General features: G+C 44.8%; 1 protein-coding gene across 1 annotated transcript in view; it reads right to left on the bottom strand.

Moving 5' to 3' along the window:
* The window catches only part of LOC106589721 (protein kinase C epsilon type), a 159,466-nt gene that overhangs the window by 40,547 nt on the left and 98,753 nt on the right, over window positions 1–20,166 (bottom strand). Inside the window, exons 8-10 of the mRNA XM_082970524.1 lie at window positions 16,432–16,522; window positions 16,042–16,259; window positions 15,256–15,429 (exon numbers count right to left, since the gene is read on the bottom strand). Coding sequence (XP_082826650.1) covers window positions 15,256–15,429; window positions 16,042–16,259; window positions 16,432–16,522 — 483 coding nt within the window. The remainder of the gene's footprint in view (window positions 1–15,255; window positions 15,430–16,041; window positions 16,260–16,431; window positions 16,523–20,166) is intronic.

Below are 20,166 nucleotides of genomic sequence, written 5' to 3'. Positions count from 1 at the left end.
CTGCTAGGGGAATGGTAGGATAGCCTCTCACACTGCTAGGGGAATGGTAGGATGCCCTCTCATACTGCTAGGAGACTGGTAGGCTACCCTCTCACACTGCTAGGGGAATGGTAGGATGCCCTCTCATACTGCTAGGGGAATGGTAGGATACCCTCTGACACTGCTAGGGGACTGGTAGGATACCCTCTGACACTGCTAGGGGACTGGTAGGCTACCCTCTGACACTGCTAGGGGACTGGTAGGATACCCTCTCACACTACTAGGGGAATGGTAGGATACCCTCTGACACTGCTAGGGGACTGGTAGGATACCCTCTGACACTGCTAGGGGAATGGTAGGCTACCCTCTCACACTGCTAGGGGAACGGTAGGATACCCTTTCACACTGCTAGGGGAATGGTAGGATTCCCTCTCACACTGCTAGGGGAACGGTAGGATACCCTCTCACACTGCTAGGGGAATGGTAGGATACCCTCTGACACTGCTAGGGGAACGGTAGGCTACCCTCTGACACTGCTAGGGGAATGGTAGGATACCCTCTGACACTGCTAGGGGAATGGTAGGCTACCCTCTGACACTGCTAGGGGAATGGTAGGATACCCTCTGACACTGCTAGGGGAATGGTAGGATACCCTCTGACACTGCTAGGGGAATGGTAGGGTACCCTCTGACACTGCTAGGGGAATGGTAGGGTACCCTCTCACACTGCTAGGGGAATGGTAGGCTACCCTCTGACACTGCTAGGGGAATGGTAGGATACCCTCTCACACTGCTAGGGGAATGGTAGGGTACCCTCTCACACTGCTAGGGGAATGGTAGGGTACCCTCTCACACTGCTAGGGGAATGGTAGGATGCCCTCTCACACTGCTAGGGGAATGGTAGGATGCCCTCTCATACTGCTAGGGGAATGGTAGGATGCCCTCTCACACTGCTAGGGGAATGGTAGGATTCCCTCTCACACTGCTAGGGGAATGGTAGGAAACCCTCGCACACTGCTAGGGGAATGGTAGGATACCCTCTCACACTGCTAGGGGAATGGTAGGGTACCCTCTCACACTGCTAGGGGAATGGTAGGATACCCTCTCACACTGCTAGGGGAATGGTAGGATACCCTCTCACACTGCTAGGGGAATGGTAGGATACCCTCTCACACTGCTAGGGGAATGGTAGGATACCCTCTCACACTGCTAGGGGAATGGTAGGATACCCTCTCACACTGCTAGGGGACTGGTAGGATACCCTCTCACACTGCTAGGGGAATGGTAGGGTACCCTCTCACACTGCTAGGGGAATGGTAGGATACCCTCTCACACTGCTAGGGGAATGGTAGGGTACCCTCTCACACTGCTAGGGGAATGGTAGGATACCCTCTCACACTGCTAGGGGAATGGTAGGGTACCCTCTCACACTGCTAGGGGAATGGTAGGATACCCTCTCACACTGCTAGGGGAATGGTAGGATACCCTCTCACACTGCTAGGGGAATGGTAGACTGCCCTCACTTGGTTGTTAATCCTACATTCAGTAGGAGATGAGAAGGCAAAATGTGGTAATGCATTGTTAGAGTGTAAATTGCTTATGGGTGCTGCACTATAGCTGTCCTCTGCTACATCGTCTCCAACCTAATGTGTGTATGTGTGTGTACATCGGAGTGTTGGATAGAGCAGAAGACACATTTCTGTGTCCTATTCTCCTTCTAGTAAATGCTGTGCTGCAAACTTATGTTCTGTCCAGTAAATGAGTGTTCTGTTTTTTTTCAGGACATTGAGCAATTTAGCAATTTAGTTGACTCGTGGTGCTTTCAGTATTTTATCAAAGCTATAAAACTCTGAACAGTTATTGGAACAATTTTTCTCGGCTGAAGCCTTACATTTCCAGCAGTCCACCTCAGCGTTTTTTTCTCATTCTGAAAGCTAATTTAAACAGGATGCTGAAATAGTTTGTTTAAATGTGTCCGAGTCAGAGCAAGTCCCACCCAATCAAATGTGAATAAACATTTCCTTCTTCTAATTAAAAAAGGTAGAGATACTGGCTTCCCAGCGCCGACACAGAGAAAAGCCCCGATGGCCAGATAACCGCCAAGACCCAAAACAATCTCCCTGTGTGTGTGGGGGGGGGGGGGGGGGGGGTATTGAACAACCCAATCATGATTTCCTTCAGCTCTTTTCAAAGGATATGTTCCATAACATTTACAAAGGGAAGGTACATGCTGAGGTGGGTCTGGTCATTAATGGTTTCGTTTCATTCCATGTTCTGACAAGCTGTTTCTCAAGACATGAACATTAATATAACCCATCAGTATAGTACAGCAAAAAAGTCAGATTGAACTTTCATTTCCTTGAGAATTGGTGTTAAAAAAAATGTCACCACAGTTTAAGTAATTACTGTAGGAGATTACCACACAGTTCTTTCCCGTTAAAAACTAGGCAGCTTTGTGATGCTGATAGCAGCAGGAAATCATTATAATTTCGGTACAGAGCGTATTGTGTGTGGCCCTGGACACAGCTCAAGAATGTTTATCCTTAAGCCCAGAACAGCAGGCTGACCCTGCTCAGTGAGACACACTCCCTGGTCAGAGGAATACACACACACACATGCGCACACACACATGCGAACATACACATGCGCACACACACCTTTATTAATTGTAATACATGACTTATGAGAGACACAAACTGATGTAATTAAAGTCTGTAACATAGTCACCCATACACATCCACATGAGGACAGACACTCACATAATGTACACACATACACACACACACACACATACTGTACACACACACAGGACAATCACTCAACCTCTCACCCGCTACTCATTCTCATTCAGAGATTAAGTGCACACACACACGCGCGCACACACACACACACACACACACACACACACACACACACACACACACACACACACACACACACACACACACACACACACACACACACACACACACACACACAAACTGCACACACACACAGTACTCCCATTACCCCTGGTCTCCCTCCACAGGCGCTGTGTCCCATTACATTATGAAAAATGTGTTTCACATGAAATGAATCAAGGCAAACTATTCAATTACAGAACAATACTTTTTTCCTGAGCTGTCAAATCTGACCCACTGCTCTGATGGAAGCTGAGGTTTTCTCTCTGTGATACTGAAGAGAATGCTGGTGGACTCCATCAGACTGCAGTCCTTCTCTGACTTCTGGACACACACACATTTGTACAGGGATATTCTCACACAAACATGCACTGTAAAAAATGCTGGGTTAAAAACTATTTGATTTGGATTGTTTTGGTAACCCAGCGCTGGGTAAATATTGGACAGAACACATGCTGGGTTGTTTTGACCCAGCCAGTTGGGTTGTTGGGATTAGCCAAACATGGGTTAATTTAACCGCCAGTTGGGTATTTTTTACTCTCATGCTGGAGTGACCTAGCAGCTGTTTTTTTTAATGTAATCGTTAGGTTATTTTCATGAGGTGTGGCTTATTAGGTGCGTGGCTTTCAGCTTGATCTTATTGGCCACCCATGAGAACACGGGTGGTCTTAAGTTTACATCCTGCAAATTCAAATGTTCCTTATTATTTTTTACACATTCTTCTATATAATTATGATTACTTAATACATATTTTAATAAGGTACACCACCTTATTGCCTAATAAGGTACATTATAAACTGGGTGGTTCCAGCCCAGAATGCTGATTGGCTAACAGCCATGGTATATGAGAACATATACCATGGGTTTGACAAAACATCTGTTTTTACTGCTCTAATTACTTCAGTAACCAGTTTATAATAGCAATAAGGCACCTCGGGGGTTTGTGGAATATGGCCAATATACCACGGCTAATGGCTATATCCAGGTACTCCGCGATGCATCATGCATAAGAACAGCCCTTAGCCGTGGTATATTGGCCATATACCACAACCCTTCAGGCCTTACTGCTTAAATATACCACCTTATTGTATCCCAACAATGGGATTTACAAAGGCTTTTAGGGAATTCATACACTTCTGTAAGCATCATTGAAGCTACAAAAAATGTCAATGTTCGACCTTAACATGTGATAACTATACAACAGATGAACAGAAATTACATTTACTCTCGTGGGTGGCTAAAAAGAACTAGCCATGCCCCTACTAACCTAAGCCTTCAGTCTTTTGATCTGACCCACTGGGTCATATGTCAATAACCCAGCACCAATAACCCTTTAAAGAAAACAACCCAACTAAGTTACCCAACGCCTGCAAAGCCAGCAGTTGGGTCAACCAAACATCCCAGCATTTTTCTAGAGTGTGCAGTTCATGCACACACACATGCACTCATGTACAGTAGTACACACACACAGACACACATGCATGCACGCTCTTTACCAAGAAGCCAAGAAGCTGTCAATCCCCAGCAGGAGAGAGTGTTCTTTTCTAAGGTCGTCATTAGCTGAGACATTTTTCCCATTCTGGGGAGGGAGAATAAAAAACAAACAACCTCGTGACGGATCTCTTTACATAGGAAAAATCCCAGCAATCATGACTCGCTCTCTCTCTCCATCTCCCCCCTCCCTTCTAATCAGAAAGCTCTAATCGGAGCGTTACATAGTGACTGAGGCTGAAGGGTGAAGCGCAGAGCTCTCAGGTCCGAACGCACTTTAAGACACTCACAATCAGCCTGTTCTGCTCTGTGTGTTTGGACATATAAAAGCTCCACTTCATTTGTCATGTTATTGAACTACATGTTGTGTGGAACTGGAAAATTGTCATGTTTTATTGTCACATTCACTGGATAGGTGCAGTGAAAGGTGTTGTAATTCAGGGTCAGACATAGTATTACGCCACCCCTGGAGCATATTAGGGTTAAGTGCCTTGCTCAAGGACACAATGACAGATGCTTCACCTTGACGGCTCAGGTATTTGGCCCAACGCTCTAATTGCTAGGCTACCTGCCGCAGGACCAGACATGATCAGACTGGGCACAGCTCTGCCACTACCTGGTTGGTGGGGTGTGTAGTGTCGTGATAAGCGCGAGACAGGGCATGGTGTCTCCGCTGTAGAGGGGGGACTGTTTCCATGAGAACTGGGAGTTGGAGGATTTAAATTAGATGGAGTCGTTAGGTAGTCTCTAACTTGTATTCCCTTAACTCTGAGGCAGGACCAGTATTTAGTTGTTTCTCACATCATGAGTTGATCCTAACACACCACTAGTAACCACCAGAGAAATAGTCTGTTTCATGTCTGTATTATATGTCCATTATGAGCCTATTAGTTCTAAGATATAAAAGCCCCTCTTTTTGTGTGAAACCCCTTGGCAAATTTTTATTGGGTTGACAAGGCACTCAAAGTAAAACACATACATGCTAAACACCCCCACAAAGGCCATAAATAGCAGCCATTTTCCATTTGCTGAAGCAATCAGAAAGTCGTTAATCCTGTCTAAACCCAGCTTGGGCCAAAGACCCCTCCAGGATACACACTGGGACACGGGTATCTCCCACAACAGTTGTATCCGCAACACAAACTACACACACAGATAGCATGTGTGTTTGTGTGTGTGTGTGTGTGTGTGTGTGTGTGTGTGTGTGTGTGTGTGTGTGTGTGTGTGTGTGTGTGTGTGTGTGTGTGTGTGTGTGTGTGTGTGTGTGTGTGTGTGTGTGTGTGTGTGTGTGTGTGTGTGTATATGACTCAAAGATCAACAATCTTGTGGTACACAAAATTTAGTTGGTCAGACAAACCACTGAAATGCACACTTCAAGGTTCAAATAATCAAAAGCTTTTATGTCCATAAGGGCATTTGTCTTCAGAATACATTGTCAAAGTCCCTTTACGACGGGGGGATGATTTATGTGAATAATACGATAGCTAGAAAATTAAAGGGGGGAGACAGAGAGCATAGCTAGATAACAAGAAGAGAGAGAGGTGGAGAGATAGATAGATGATGTACTGTTTAGACAGACAGATCTCCGCCTCTCCCGTTTGTGCCCCCCCCCCCCCCCCCCCCCCCCATGGCTGTTCTCCCTAAACACACACACACACACACACACACACACACACACACACACACGTTCCCACGTTCCCCATTGCTAAGGTCAGCCAGGAAGAGCGGAGTAAAGGGGGAGGATCCTAATGAGCAAGAAGAGCCAAAGAACCTTATAATGGTACACTTGGAAGATGTGAGCATAACCACTGTGTAATAACCATGTCCCTATATCACCATTCTAAACCATGGGTGGGCAACATTTTTGGCTCGAGGGCCACATCGGGATTTCAAAGTTCAACGGTGGGCCGCACAGAATTTTTGGGGACCGATTTGTTTGTCAAAATCAATTTGTGGGCCAAAAAAAGGACAGTTATTTCAAAATATATCGGCCCATTATAATTTTGACATACTTTTCATCTAGTTTTAGACGTTCAACAGTGACCTGGAGTGTTTTTCTTACCCAAAAGAATAATCCCCCCCAACTCAACCTCACGTGGGCCAAATTGAAAGGGCTCTGTAGCCGCAAACGGCCCCCAGGTTGAAGTTCGCCCACCCCGTTCTAACACTATCATTAACAACAGGTTCCACTTAGAGTGACCATTTCAATACCCAAGGTAGAACACACATTCAATTCAGTTAATGGAAGACTCTCCAGTATGGAACAATCTCAATCACAACAAATGAAGACAAAGGACCTCTGCCCGTGTGTCACTCAGCAAGAATGCTCTGCAGCGTATCTCATCATTCCATGAAAGTACATGAACCTCAAAAGTAAATAAATTCCCTGTGAGCAAATTATTTTTCAGGACCAAAAGGCAAATAAAAGGCTCATTAGAAAGCATAGGCATGCATACTGTGCATATTGTGCCAAATGATTCATTATGGATGAATCTGAATGAGTGTAAAAACATGCCTTATTTCAACCACGGACATCATTCATTAATCACTCTATACAGTGATTCATTTGGGGGGTAGAGACATACTCTAAACTTGGCCAGACTGGTGTGTGTGTGTGTGTGTGTGTGTGTGTGTGTGTGTGTGTGTGTGTGTGTGTGTGTGTGTGTGTGTGTGTGTGTGTGTGTGTGTGTGTGTGTGTGTGTGTTTTGGTTATGGTATGGCTCCTATTTGGCTGTGTGCACAGCTGTCAGGGAGAGGAGAACTACAATCAACCGCCACAATTAATGGAGTAAAAACAGAGAACCAAGCTATTGCTGCCAAGTCACCTCCAACCCAGAGTCAGGCTCCAGGGCCCAGCCAACGGCCTAAAGAAGGCCCATTCACTCACTGATGCCATTAGGAGAGAATGAGGGGAATCGAGAGAGAACAGAACGTACCGTGCAAAGGTGGGAAGAGCTCCAAGGACCTGGTGGCAGGGCTGCTTTGTCTTTACATGGGCTCAAATAATGCCCTGAACAGTTCACTGTCTCTCCCTTTTAGATCTTTGCCTCTCTCTCTCTCTCTTTCTCTCCCTCGCTCTCTCTCTCCCTCTCTCTCTTTCTTTCTCCCTCCCTCCCTCTCTCTTTCTCTCCCTCGTTCTCTCACACAGTCTTACTCTCTAATTTTCTTCCCACAGAAGAAAGGCTCTTTTGGATACCTGGCTAAGCTCTGCCCCCCCACCCCCCCCACCCCCACCACCCCTGCATGATAATCCCTTTCCTATAACTATCTCTTACTCTCTCTCTCACTCCCTCTCTCTTTCTCTCTTCCCCTGTCCCTTTCTCTCTGTCCTGCAGCATAAGCAGCTATACACGGCCTAAGCAGGTTCTGCATGAAACTCTTGTATAACATCACTTACATTTCAGAGTGGTAATTAGGTCGATAAGGGCTTGGCTGTGATCCTGATGGTGATTAAGACTGGAGGCTGGAGCTCAGTCCACGGGTCGCTAAGAGTTAACGTTGTAGCCCTTTACACTCATACCCATATGAGCACTGATAAGCGCCTAAATTGTGACGCAGTGGCTGTACAGTGACATGCTATAAATCACATCAGAGCTCTGGCTCTGCACTTCACAGCTCTGTATGGGTTTGGATGACAGCCGTTCTGAACTTGAGCACTGCATTCAACAAGAAGTTGCCCCCATACCTCCCGCTAATTGGGCTACTTTTTTGTTGTCTGAGTGAGGGAAATGCTGTACATTAAGAAGATTATAATAAATACCGCTTTGATGTCATACAAGCAAGCCAAACATGCGTGAGTCCAAATGTGCACTTCACATTTGCATATCACAAAACTCATGTCATATTCAATGTCACTGTTTATGATCACTATGTTTGATGTACAGTTACAAGATGACCTGATGACACAATGACATTTTATTTATTTGTATTTATTTAACCTTTATTTAACTAGGCAAGTCAGTTAAACAAATTCTTATTTACAATGATGGCCTACCGGGAAACAGTGGGTTTGTTCAGGGGCAGAACGACAGATTTTTACCTTGTCAGCTCGGGGATTCGGTTACGCTCTAACCACTTAGCTACCTGCCGCCCCAACTGAATAGAATGGAACTATATTTGTCAGTTGGGAAGAAAATCCGATGCATGACTCCTTTCTATGCACACCAAAATAATGATATTTTTCTCAGAATTTTCCTGTGAAAGCCTAACACTGTAAGATCCGGATCGTATTTGATAACTTAGCTAGTCATGTTGGCAATAGAACAAGCTTTCTAATGATGCCGACCTGACCCGGATTGCGATTTATAATGGGCCGCATTTGGATTGCGTAAACAACAACAGTAATTGTGTGATGGCGGGGATGCAGGATTGTGTTCCAAACGAAACAACTACAAGTGTGCTTGTTCTACAGATGTAAGATATTAATTTGATCACTCTTTTGTTGCTGAGAATATTCTTGCACAGCAGGAAATGCAAACTTGTGTATTCAAGGTTTAAAAAGGCTTCTAAAGTTTATGATTTCCACTTTAAAATGTCAGACTTGATTTGCCATAAAGGAAAATGTATCAACCCTTACCAAAAATATATATAATAATATATTATTATATTATTACCAAAAATATATTTAATAATATATTATAATAATTCACAATTCCTGTTGATGCAGGATTATTTTCCAAATGGCTCAAATTAAGATCCTACATCTGCAGTTCCTCAACGGCACAGCTAGGAGAGCAAAATAAATAAAAACGTATTGTTGAAGGCTCTTCTTTGAGTCATAAAAGTGCATTGAAATTACTTAGGAACTGTGCACACTTTGGAGAGGTGTGTGACCACTTGGAGACACCAGTTAAGGCTTCCGCATGCTTTGGTTCGGCTAGGCAAACCGAATGAGTGTGCTCGCATACTCCCTTAAAAGACCTTTGATAAACAAGAAAAAGCAGAAATAGTATTGTTTGTCTATCTGAGGATGTCGTAGCCACTACACACTTCCTCAAAATAGTCAGAATTAATCTAAGATAATTCAAGAAATCTGCCAATAATTTAACTAAACTGTTTGGTGCAGTATTTCTCAGGTGCATGAAGACGAGTTGTCTATCGGTGAACGTCAATAAACACTTCATTGAAGAATACATACTCTTGACCAATAACCATCGAAAGGGCATAGACTTCGGCTCCGAACTTTGGCTTGCCTCATGAAAAAAATGTGTTTGCACAAACACTGAAAAAACCCTTGCCGATGACCAGAGCAAACAAAACGTCACAAAAACTGTTCCCAACGGTTTCGGATGGAAAGCATGCGGACAACCTAAGTCCTCTCACTCAAACCCTTGTAATTGTTTTGTCTTATGTTGCACCTACCCCACATTTTCCGGGAATGTGCTTATCATGTTACTGAACGTACCCAGAGTATTTCAGATTTCGTTATTAACAAATGTGGTGAAAAATACAGTAAATGTAAAATGCACATAAAATCAACAGTGTAGTGTTAGGATTCAGTCTTGTGTCAGGTCAACTGTTGTGTCCTCAACTTTGGTAGTAATCTCCAAACTGTTCCCTTTAAATGGGTACCATGCTCAGGGCTGGCTCCAGGCATGAACAACAGAAGCTGTCACTTAGGGCCTCAGGCCCCTTTAAAACTGGAACAATTTCTCACCACCCCATGGCAAAATGGGTAGAATTGCAGGAAATTAGCTGTAAAACTGAGAGAAAAAAACACTATCTGCCCCACGGAAAAATGAGTAGAATTCCATCAAATGTTATAACATTTCAAAGATTTCTCTCCACCCCATGGCAAAATGTGTAGAACTGCAGAAAACTTTCTTTAAAACTGGAACATTTTCTCTACACCCTATGGCAAAATTGTAGGAAATGTAATAAAACATTGTTTCTCTCTGCCGTCAAGAGGGGGGCCACAACCCCAAAATGTGAGGAGGCAGTTGGCAGCGGGAGGAGGTAGGGAACTGGTCTGTCTTCCCAATATAAAGGAAAAAAAATAGCATAAATAGGAAAGTATACCAGTTTCATTTGAGGACCAGGATGTTGACAGCTGTGCCATACACAATTGGCCCGGGTTACGGGACGGTTTGGCCGGCAGGGATGTCCTTGTCCCATCGCGCTCTAGCGACTCCTGTGGCGGGTCGGGCGCAGTGCACGCTGACCAGGTCGCCAGGTGTACGGTGTATCCTCCGACATATTGGTGCGGCTGGTTTCTAGGTTGGATGTGCGTTGTGTCAAGTAGCAGTGCGGCTTGGTCGGGTCGTGTTTCGGAAGATGCACGGCTCTCGACCTTCGCCTCTCCCGAGTCCGTACGGGAGTTGCAGCGATGAGACAAGACTTCCAATAGGACTATCAATTGATTACCCCAAAATTGGGGAGAAAAAGGATAGAAAAAATATCTATAAATAAAAACTGTACAGTATTGCTCTGGGATGAATCCCTGTTTAACTGAGGCCTTTCCTCTACTTAGCCTTGCCACATTCCATGCTGTAAACCTGTATGAGGCCCTCTGTTTCAATAACCCTATCAGCTCTGCTCACCAACTCTCTCCAAGGACCTCGTTGCCCTTAAGTAGCCTGCAGACACTGGCTTCATCCCAAATGGCACCCTATTCTCTACATAGTGCACCTATTCCCTACATAGTGCACCTATTCTCTACATAGTGCACCTCGTCTAAAGCAGTGCACTATATAGGGAATAGGGTGCCAATTGAGACGCAGACCCTTTGAGCGTCTTTAACGGTTGGAAATCCCAATCTATTGACGTATAGAACATCATTCTTCTCAATTGATGTGGAACCAATGTTACATAAGGCAGCAGGAGCTGAGGGCATGATTAAGCGTGACAGTTCCAAGTGGGCCAATGCGAAGCCCTCCTGGTCCTCCAGTCCCCATTGTGGGGCAGGTTGGCATTCATTGCGATGACTCATGTACTGGAGGCATCTTTGCAGTGGTCACTAGCTGGCACAGTCACAAAGTAATAAAATCGGATTTAAACCTAACCCTAACCTTAACCACACTGCTAACCACAATGACTAACCCTAACCTTAAATTAAGACCAAAAAGCACATTTTTGTTTTCATCAATTTTTATAATATAGTAAATGTTGACTTTGCAGCTGGCCCATCAGGCAGAAACCACTAATTTCTGCCTCCAGGGCAAGATTCATGACAATAAACATCAACCTGCTATTGTGGGGGAGTGGGGATGGAAGGAGGGGGGCAGAGAAAACAAACAGCATATGGAATACACATCAAGCCTGATAAGAATCAGGACCCTCTTATGTAAAACCTGTAACAATCCACTTGTTTGGGCCAAACACAAACCCCACATCTCCGTCCCTAGACAACTGCCTCTTTAAGGTGTGTGTGTGTTAGAGAGAGAGAGAGAGAGCGAGAGAGACATTTATTGTTCATCCATTAATATACCTTTACTCATTCACTTTTAGCTTTTTCCAAAATACTATTTAAAAAGGATCATAAAGGTGAACAATATCTCCTTCCTTAATCTCCTTCCTTTTTCCATGTTTAATCCCAATTTAACTGCCTCCAATATTCTAATCCCAACAGCAAGGTGAAACCTAAAACCAAGAAATAAGGATGAGGGATTTGACTATGAGTAGAGATTAAATTGCGTTACGATGTGTTAAACCCTTCATCCCTCTCCTCCTCTCTCCCTACTTGTCCTCCTCTCTCATCCCTTTGCCTGAGCACCTTCCCCTCTTCCTCTCCTCTGTTCGCTCCCCTTACCGCCCCCTTCCTCCCCTTTCTCTGCCAGAACACAATGTTCCCCGCCGTGTTTGGGGAATCGGTAGAAATAAATAAATGAGGAATGGAGCACGTCATATAGTTACTGCAGTATATTCCAGGCCACTCTGAGAAAATAAACAAGATGCTTGAAAAAAGGTTACCTCCTCTCCCTTCTGTAAACCCTGCCTTGATCGCCCCAAACCCACTCAGGGACCACTTAACCCCACAGGCAAATAATAAAGCGAAATGTGGTCACACTGGGTTTGAAGTTTGAAGTGCCTTATTTATCGCTTGTGTCTACAGTACATGTACAGTACACTGAGTTTACAAAACATTAAAAACACCTTCCTAATATTGACTTGCACCCCCTCAGAACAGCCATGATTTGTCGGGGCATAGACTACAACAGTAGTTCTCAATCCTGGTCCTGGGGACCCAAAGGGGTGCACATTTTAGTTTTTGCCCTAGCACTACACACCTGATTCAAATCATCAACTCATCAAAAGGCTTTGTTGATTTGAATCAGGTGTGTAGTGCTTGGGCAAAAACTAAAATGTGCACCCCTTTGGGTCCCCAGGACCAGGATTGAGAACCACTCGACTACATGGTATCGAATGCCTTCCACAGGGATGCTGACCCATGTTGACTCCAATGCTTCCCACAGTTGTGTCCAGTTGGCTGGATGTCCTTTGGGTGGTGGACCATTATTGATACACACAGGAAACTGTTGAGCGTGAAAAACCCAGCAGCGTTGCAGTTCTTGACACACTCAAACTAGTGTGCCTGGCACCTACTACCAAAACCCGTTCAAAGGCACTTAAATCTTTTGTCTTGCCCATTCACCCTCTGAATGGCACACATACACAATCCATGTCTCAATTGTCTCAAGGCTTAAAAATCCATCTTTAACCTGTCTCCTCCCCTTCATCTACACTGATTGAAGTGGATTTAACAAGGGACATCAATAAGGGATCATAGCTTTTACCTGGATTCACCTGGTAAGTCTATGTCATGGAAAGAGCAGGTGTTCCTAATGTTTTGTACACTCAGTGTATGTTTGTAAAAGTATGTATGTTTACATGTACTGTATGTGCATAAAAGTGTGTAGGAGAAATTGTAACTGATTCTGCAAGGACTTGTGAGATGAGGCAGCTGGCTTGAGCTGTGCGTGAGTCTGTGTGTCAAGCTAAATGGGTGGAAGCCCAGAACTACAACAAAGCCAACCATGTCTGTCATTGTACACTCATTGTCCATCAGTTGAAAGAGAGCCAGTGGAAAAGATTGGTTAGTGGAGGAAGAGGGTGATGGGAAATATAGGGTACAGAATGGACGGCAGGGTGCAAGATGTCTACAACTTCTAACAAAGGCTCATTAACTCAAATGCATTGACTCAGAAAGCCTGGCAAACTGTACAGAGGTCGATGCATATGAGAAACACCTACCAGCTTCCACATACAGTAGGCATAGTTTATATGTGGGAGGAAAGACACACACACTGCTTTCATGAATTTCATGAGCTCTGTGTTAGATACATATTTAATGTGCCAAATGCACAGAAATGCACAGAAATGCACAGAAACGTACAGAAATGCACAGAAACGCACAGAAATGCACAGAAATGCACAGAAACGTACAGAAATGCACAGAAATGCACAGAAATGCACAGAAATGCACAGAAACGTACAGAAATGCACAGAAATGCACAGAAACGTACAGAAATGCACAGAAATGCACAGAAATGCACAGAAATGCACAGAAACGTACAGAAATGCAGAAGTGTTGGTAAAGAACCCACACAACACTAACCTACTGGGTACCGTTTACTTATGGATGAGTCGTTCCACAAATAGAGTGCCTTTTATGACCTTGTGACATTATGTGTGTACATTTTGATAAAACTAAACCATGTTGAAAAATTCCAATAATAGTGTGTTTTCATGTTGGAAACCATGTTTGTTATGAAGTTGAGCATGTGCTCTTTCTGACAGTATGGTAAATTCTGTGAAATAAATAGATACTCCTGAACAAATGTAACTACCCAAAAGGCACTCTATTCATGGAACGACCCGGTTTACCATCCTACACTTCACCACCTATAGTCAGTAACTATCTATAGGCAGTGGAACGTTTGGTCTGTATGCATGTGTATTAACATGATTAACATGTATTTTGGAAAAAGGGTTACTAACTCGGGTTGTGTTCTCCAACTATGATATTATATCGCCACCTGGTGGTAATCATACTAAAATGCCAACCAGTGAAACTGCTGTCTTTGGAGTGTTCCTGTGTGTTTGTGATGGTTTTTAACCCTACGTTAGTCGGGAAGCAGCTGACAAGAAAGGGTCTGAGCACGTGAGAGTGTGTCTGTCATTCTGCCTGTCTGCCTGTCTGCCTGCCTGCCTGCCTGCCTGCCTGCCTGCCTGTCTGTCTGTCTGTCTGTCTGTCTGTCTGTCTGTCTGTCTGTCTGTGGTGTCCATACTCGTCCCTACCTTGGTCTGGAAGCAGCAGAAGAGCTGGGTCAGGTAGGGATGTTTCCTACCTTGGTTTGGAAGCAGCAGAAGAGCTGGGTCAGGTAGGGGGGTTTCCTACCTTGGTCTGGAAGCAGCAGAAGAGCTGGGTCAGGTAGGGATGTTTCCTACCTTGGTCTGGAAGTGGCTGAAGAGCTGGGTCAGGTAGGGGGGTTTCCTACCTTGGTCTGGAAGCAGCAGAAGAGCTGGGTCAGGTAGGGATGTTTCCTACCTTGGTCTGGAAGTGGCTGAAGAGCTGGGTCAGGTATGGATGTTTCCTACCTTGGTCTGGAAGCAGCAGAAGAGCTGGGTCAGGTAGGGATGTTTCCTACCTTGGTTTGGAAGCAGCAGAAGAGCTGGGTCAGGTAGGGATGTTTCCTACCTTGGTCTGGAAGCAGCAGAAGAGCTGGGTCAGGTAGGGATGTTTCCTACCTTGGTTTGGAAGCAGCAGAAGAGCTGGGTCAGGTAGGGATGTTTCCTACCTTGGTCTGGAAGCAGCAGAAGAGCTGGGTCAGGTAGGGATGTTTCCTACCTTGGTTTGGAAGCAGCAGAAGAGCTGGGTCAGGTAGGGATGTTTCCTACCTTGGTCTGGAAGCAGCAGAAGAGCTGGGTCAGGTAGGGATGTTTCCTACCTTGGTTTGGAAGCAGCAGAAGAGCTGGGTCAGGTAGGGATGTTTCCTAGCCAGGGCCAGGATGCGTTTCTCTGTCAGGGTACAGTCCACATCATCATCCTGCAGGATCACGTCTTTCTTCAGCACCTTCACAGCATACACCTCATCTGTTCCTTTCAGCTCAGCCAGCATCACCTACAGGGAAGAACCGCAGAGGTTATCATACACCTCATCTGTTCCTTTCAGCTCAGCCAGCATCACCTACAGGGAAGAACCGCAGAGGTTATCATACACATGCACACAAGCACGCTCACACACATGCTCACACACACACACACACACACACACACACACACACACACACACACACACACACACACACACACACACACACACACACACACACACTGCTACTGCAACAACACTCAAGACACTGACTCATTATATCTGAGGTTTAAATTAAGAGGAAAGACAGACACATGAAATGATTACGGAGGAAACACCAACCAACCCCAAAGTACTCTGTACAACAACTAGCCCAATGGAACCAATGGAAGAGCTGACTGCTCTTAGCATCAATGGAAGGGACTGATTATTGACCAATGAGAGAGATAGAGAAAGAGAGAGATGACAGAGAGAAGGAGACAAAGAGAGACAAATACAGACAGACAGACAGACAGACAGACAGACAGACAGACAGACAGACAGACAGACAGACAGACAGACAGACAGACAGACAGACAGACAGAGAGACAGACAGACAGACAGACAGACAGACAGACAGTACTGTACTGTACTGTACTGTACCTTTCCGAAGCTGCCTTTGCCCAGGACCTTAATGAAGAGGAAGTCCTGCAGGGTCATCCTCTTGGTCTGGATGATCTTGAGTTCTCCGTTCTCCCGGGCCTCGCCCCCCTCTGAGCCCACCCCCACCCTGCTGGAAGAGGAGGACGAGGCTGACTTGTGTTCCTGTCCACGTTGCTCAAACGACAGCGCCTTGCGGATGTTCTCCAACTCTTTCAGGTCTGGAAGAGAAACCAGAGAGGGAAATGAGGAATAAGAGTGTGTTCCTCTGTGTAAGGGCAGGGGTGGAAATAATAATAAAAACACTCCCCGGAACCCTCCAAAGTACCATCCATGAATTGAATGTACTGTACAGACGCACATTTTGACGTGTGTTTGTGCATGTGTGTGTACCTTGGTCACACGGGGAGGTGGGGGCCGATTTGGATCGGTCCTCCTCTGTCTGGGGGGTACATGGTAACGGCTGCTGGGGTTCTTGGGTTATCTATGGAGAGCAACATCCTCATTATCACCATTATCATAATCATCGTCCTGCAATCCTTCTCATTCTCTACCACATCTACCTACCACATCTCTCTATCACATCTCTCTACCACATCTCTCTATCACATCTACAACATCTCTCTATCACATCTACCACATCTCTCTACCACATCTCTCTACCACATCTACAACAACTCTCTATCACATCTCTCTACCACATCTCTCTACCACATCTACAACATCTCTCTATCACATCTACCACATCTCTCTACCACATCTATCTATTACATCTCTCTACCACATCTACCACATCTCTCTAATCTCTCTACCACATCTCTCTATCACATCTCTCTACCACATCTCTCTACCACATCTCTCTATCACATCTACAACATCTCTCTATCACATCTACCACATCTCTCTACCACATCTCTCTACCACATCTACAACAACTCTCTATCACATCTCTCTACCACATCTCTCTACCACATCTACAACATCTCTCTATCACATCTACCACATCTCTCTACCACATCTCTCTACCACATCTATCTATCACATCTCTCTACCACATCTACCACATCTCTCTAATCTCTCTACCACATCTCTCTATCACATCTCTCTACCACATCTCTCTACCACATCTCTCTACCACATCTCTCTACCACATTTACATCTCTCTACCACATCTCTCTACCACATCTCTCTACCACATCTACAACATCTCTCTATCACATCTCTCTACTACATCTACAACATCTCTCTACCACATCTACCACATCTCTCTACCACATCTACCACATCTCTCTACCACATCTCTCTATCACATCTACATCATCTCTCTATCACATCTCTCTACCACATCTACCACATCTCTCTACCACATCTACAACATCTCTCTATCACATCTCTCTACCACATCTACCACATCTCTCTACCACATCTACCACATCTCTCTACAACATCTACCACATCTCTCTACCACACCTACCACATCTACCACATCTCTCTACCACATCTATCACATCTACCACATATACCACATCTCTCTACCACATCTACCACATCTCTCTACCACATCTATCACATATACCACATCTCTCTACCACATCTACCACATCTATCTACCACATCTCTCCACCACATCTACCACATCTCTCTATCACATCTATCTACCACATCTCTCTACCACATCTCTCCACCACATCTACCACATCTCTCTACCACATCTCTCTAGCACATCTCTCTACCACATCTCTCTACCACATCTCTCTATCACATCTACCACATCTCTCTACCACATCTCTCTATCACATCTCTCTACCACATCTCTCTATCACATCTACAACATCTCTCTATCACATCTACCACATCTCTCTACCACATCTCTCTACCACATCTACAACAACTCTCTATCACATCTCTCTACCACATCTCTCTACCACATCTACAACATCTCTCTATCACATCTACCACATCTCTCTACCACATCTCTCTACCACATCTATCTATCACATCTCTCTACCACATCTACCACATCTCTCTACCACATCTACCACATCTCTCTACCACATCTCTCTATCACATCTCTCTACCACATCTCTCTATCACATCTCTCTACCACATCTCTCTACCACATCTCTCTACCACATCTCTCTACCACATATCTCTACCACATCTCTCTACCACATCTACAACATCTCTCTATCACATCTCTCTACCACATCTCTCTACCACATCTCTCTACCACATCTACAACATCTCTCTATCACATCTCTCTACCACATCTATCACATCTCTCTAACACATCTACAACATCTCTCTACCACATCTACCACATCTCTCTACCACATCTACCACATCTCTCTACCACATCTACATCATCTCTCTATCACATCTCTCTACCACATCTACCACATCTCTCTACCACATCTACAACATCTCTCTATCACATCTCTCTACCACATCTACCACATCTCTCTACCACATCTACCACATCTCTCTACAACATCTACCACATCTCTCTACCACACCTACCACATCTACCACATCTCTCTACCACATCTATCACATCTACCACATATACCACATCTCTCTACCACATCTACCACATCTCTCTACCACATCTATCACATATACCACATCTCTCTACCACATCTACCACATCTCTCCACCACATCTACCACATCTCTCTATCACATCTATCTACCACATCTCTCTACCACATCTCTCCACCACATCTACCACATCTCTCTACCACATCTCTCCACCACATCTACCACATCTCTCTACCACATCTATCTACCACATCTCTCTACCAGATCTCTCTATCACATCTCTCTACCACATCTACCTACCACATCTCTCTATCACATCTCTCTACCCCATCTCTCACATCTCTCTACCACATCTCTCTATCCCATCTCTCACATCTCTCTACCACATCTCTCTACCACATCTATCTACCACATCTCTCTACCACATCTCTCTACCACATCTCTCTACCACATCTATCTACCACATCGCTCTACCACATCGCTCTACCACATCTAGAGTGAGGGGAAAAAGTATTTGATCCCCTGCTGATTTTGTATGTTTGCCCACTGACAAAGAAATGATCAGTCAATAATTTGAATGGTAGGTTTATTTGAACAGTGAGAGACAGAATAACAACAAAAAAATCCAGAAAAACGCATGTCAAAAATGTTATAAATTGATTTGCATTTTAATGAGGGAAATAAGTATTTGACCCCCTCTCAATCAGAAAGATTTCTGTCTCCCAGGTGTCTTTAATACAGGTAATGAGCTGAGATTAGGAGCACACTCTTAAAGGGAGTGCTCCTAATCTCAGTTTGTTACCTGTATAAAAGACACCTGTCCACAGAAGCAATCAATCAATCAGATTCCAAACTCTCCACCATGGCCAAGACCAAAGAGCTCTCCAAGGATGTCAGGGACAAGATTGTAGACCTACACAAGGCTGGAATGGGCTACAAGACCATCGCCAAGCAGCTTGGTGAGAAGGTGACAACAGTTGGTGCGATTATTCGCAAATGGAAGAAACACAAAAGAACTGTCAATCTCTCTCGGCCTGGGGCTCCATGCAAGATCTCACCTCGTGGAGTTGCAATGATCATGAGAACGGTGAGGATTCAGCCCAGAACTACACGGGAGGATCTTGTCAATGATCTCAAGGCAGCTGGGACCATAGTCACCAAGAAAACAATTGGTAACACACTACGCCGTGAAGGACTGAAATCCTGCAATGCCCGCAAGGTCCCCCTGCTAAAGAAAGCACATATACATGCCCGTCTGAAGTTTGCCAATGAACATCTGAATGATTCAGAGGACAACTGGGTGACAGTGTTGTGGTCAGATGAGCCCAAAATGGAGCTCTTTGGCATCAACTCAACTCGCCATGTTTGGAGGAGGAGGAATGCTGCCTATGACCCCAAGAACACCATCCCCACCGTCAAACATGGAGGTGGAAACATTATACTTTGGTGGCCAACTACAAGAAACGTCTGACCTCTGTGATTGCCAACAAGGGTTTTGCCACCAAGTACTAAGTCATGTTTTGCAGAGGGGTCAAATACTTATTTCCCTCATTAAAATGCAAATCAATTTATAACATTTTTGACATGC

This window comes from Salmo salar, chromosome 28 (genome assembly GCF_965601325.2).
Source record: "Salmo salar chromosome 28, fSalSal1, whole genome shotgun sequence".
NCBI classification, from domain to species: domain Eukaryota; kingdom Metazoa; phylum Chordata; class Actinopteri; order Salmoniformes; family Salmonidae; genus Salmo; species Salmo salar.
The sequence above is the reverse complement of the archived record's forward strand: the minus strand, read 5'-3'. Positions and strand labels throughout refer to the sequence as shown.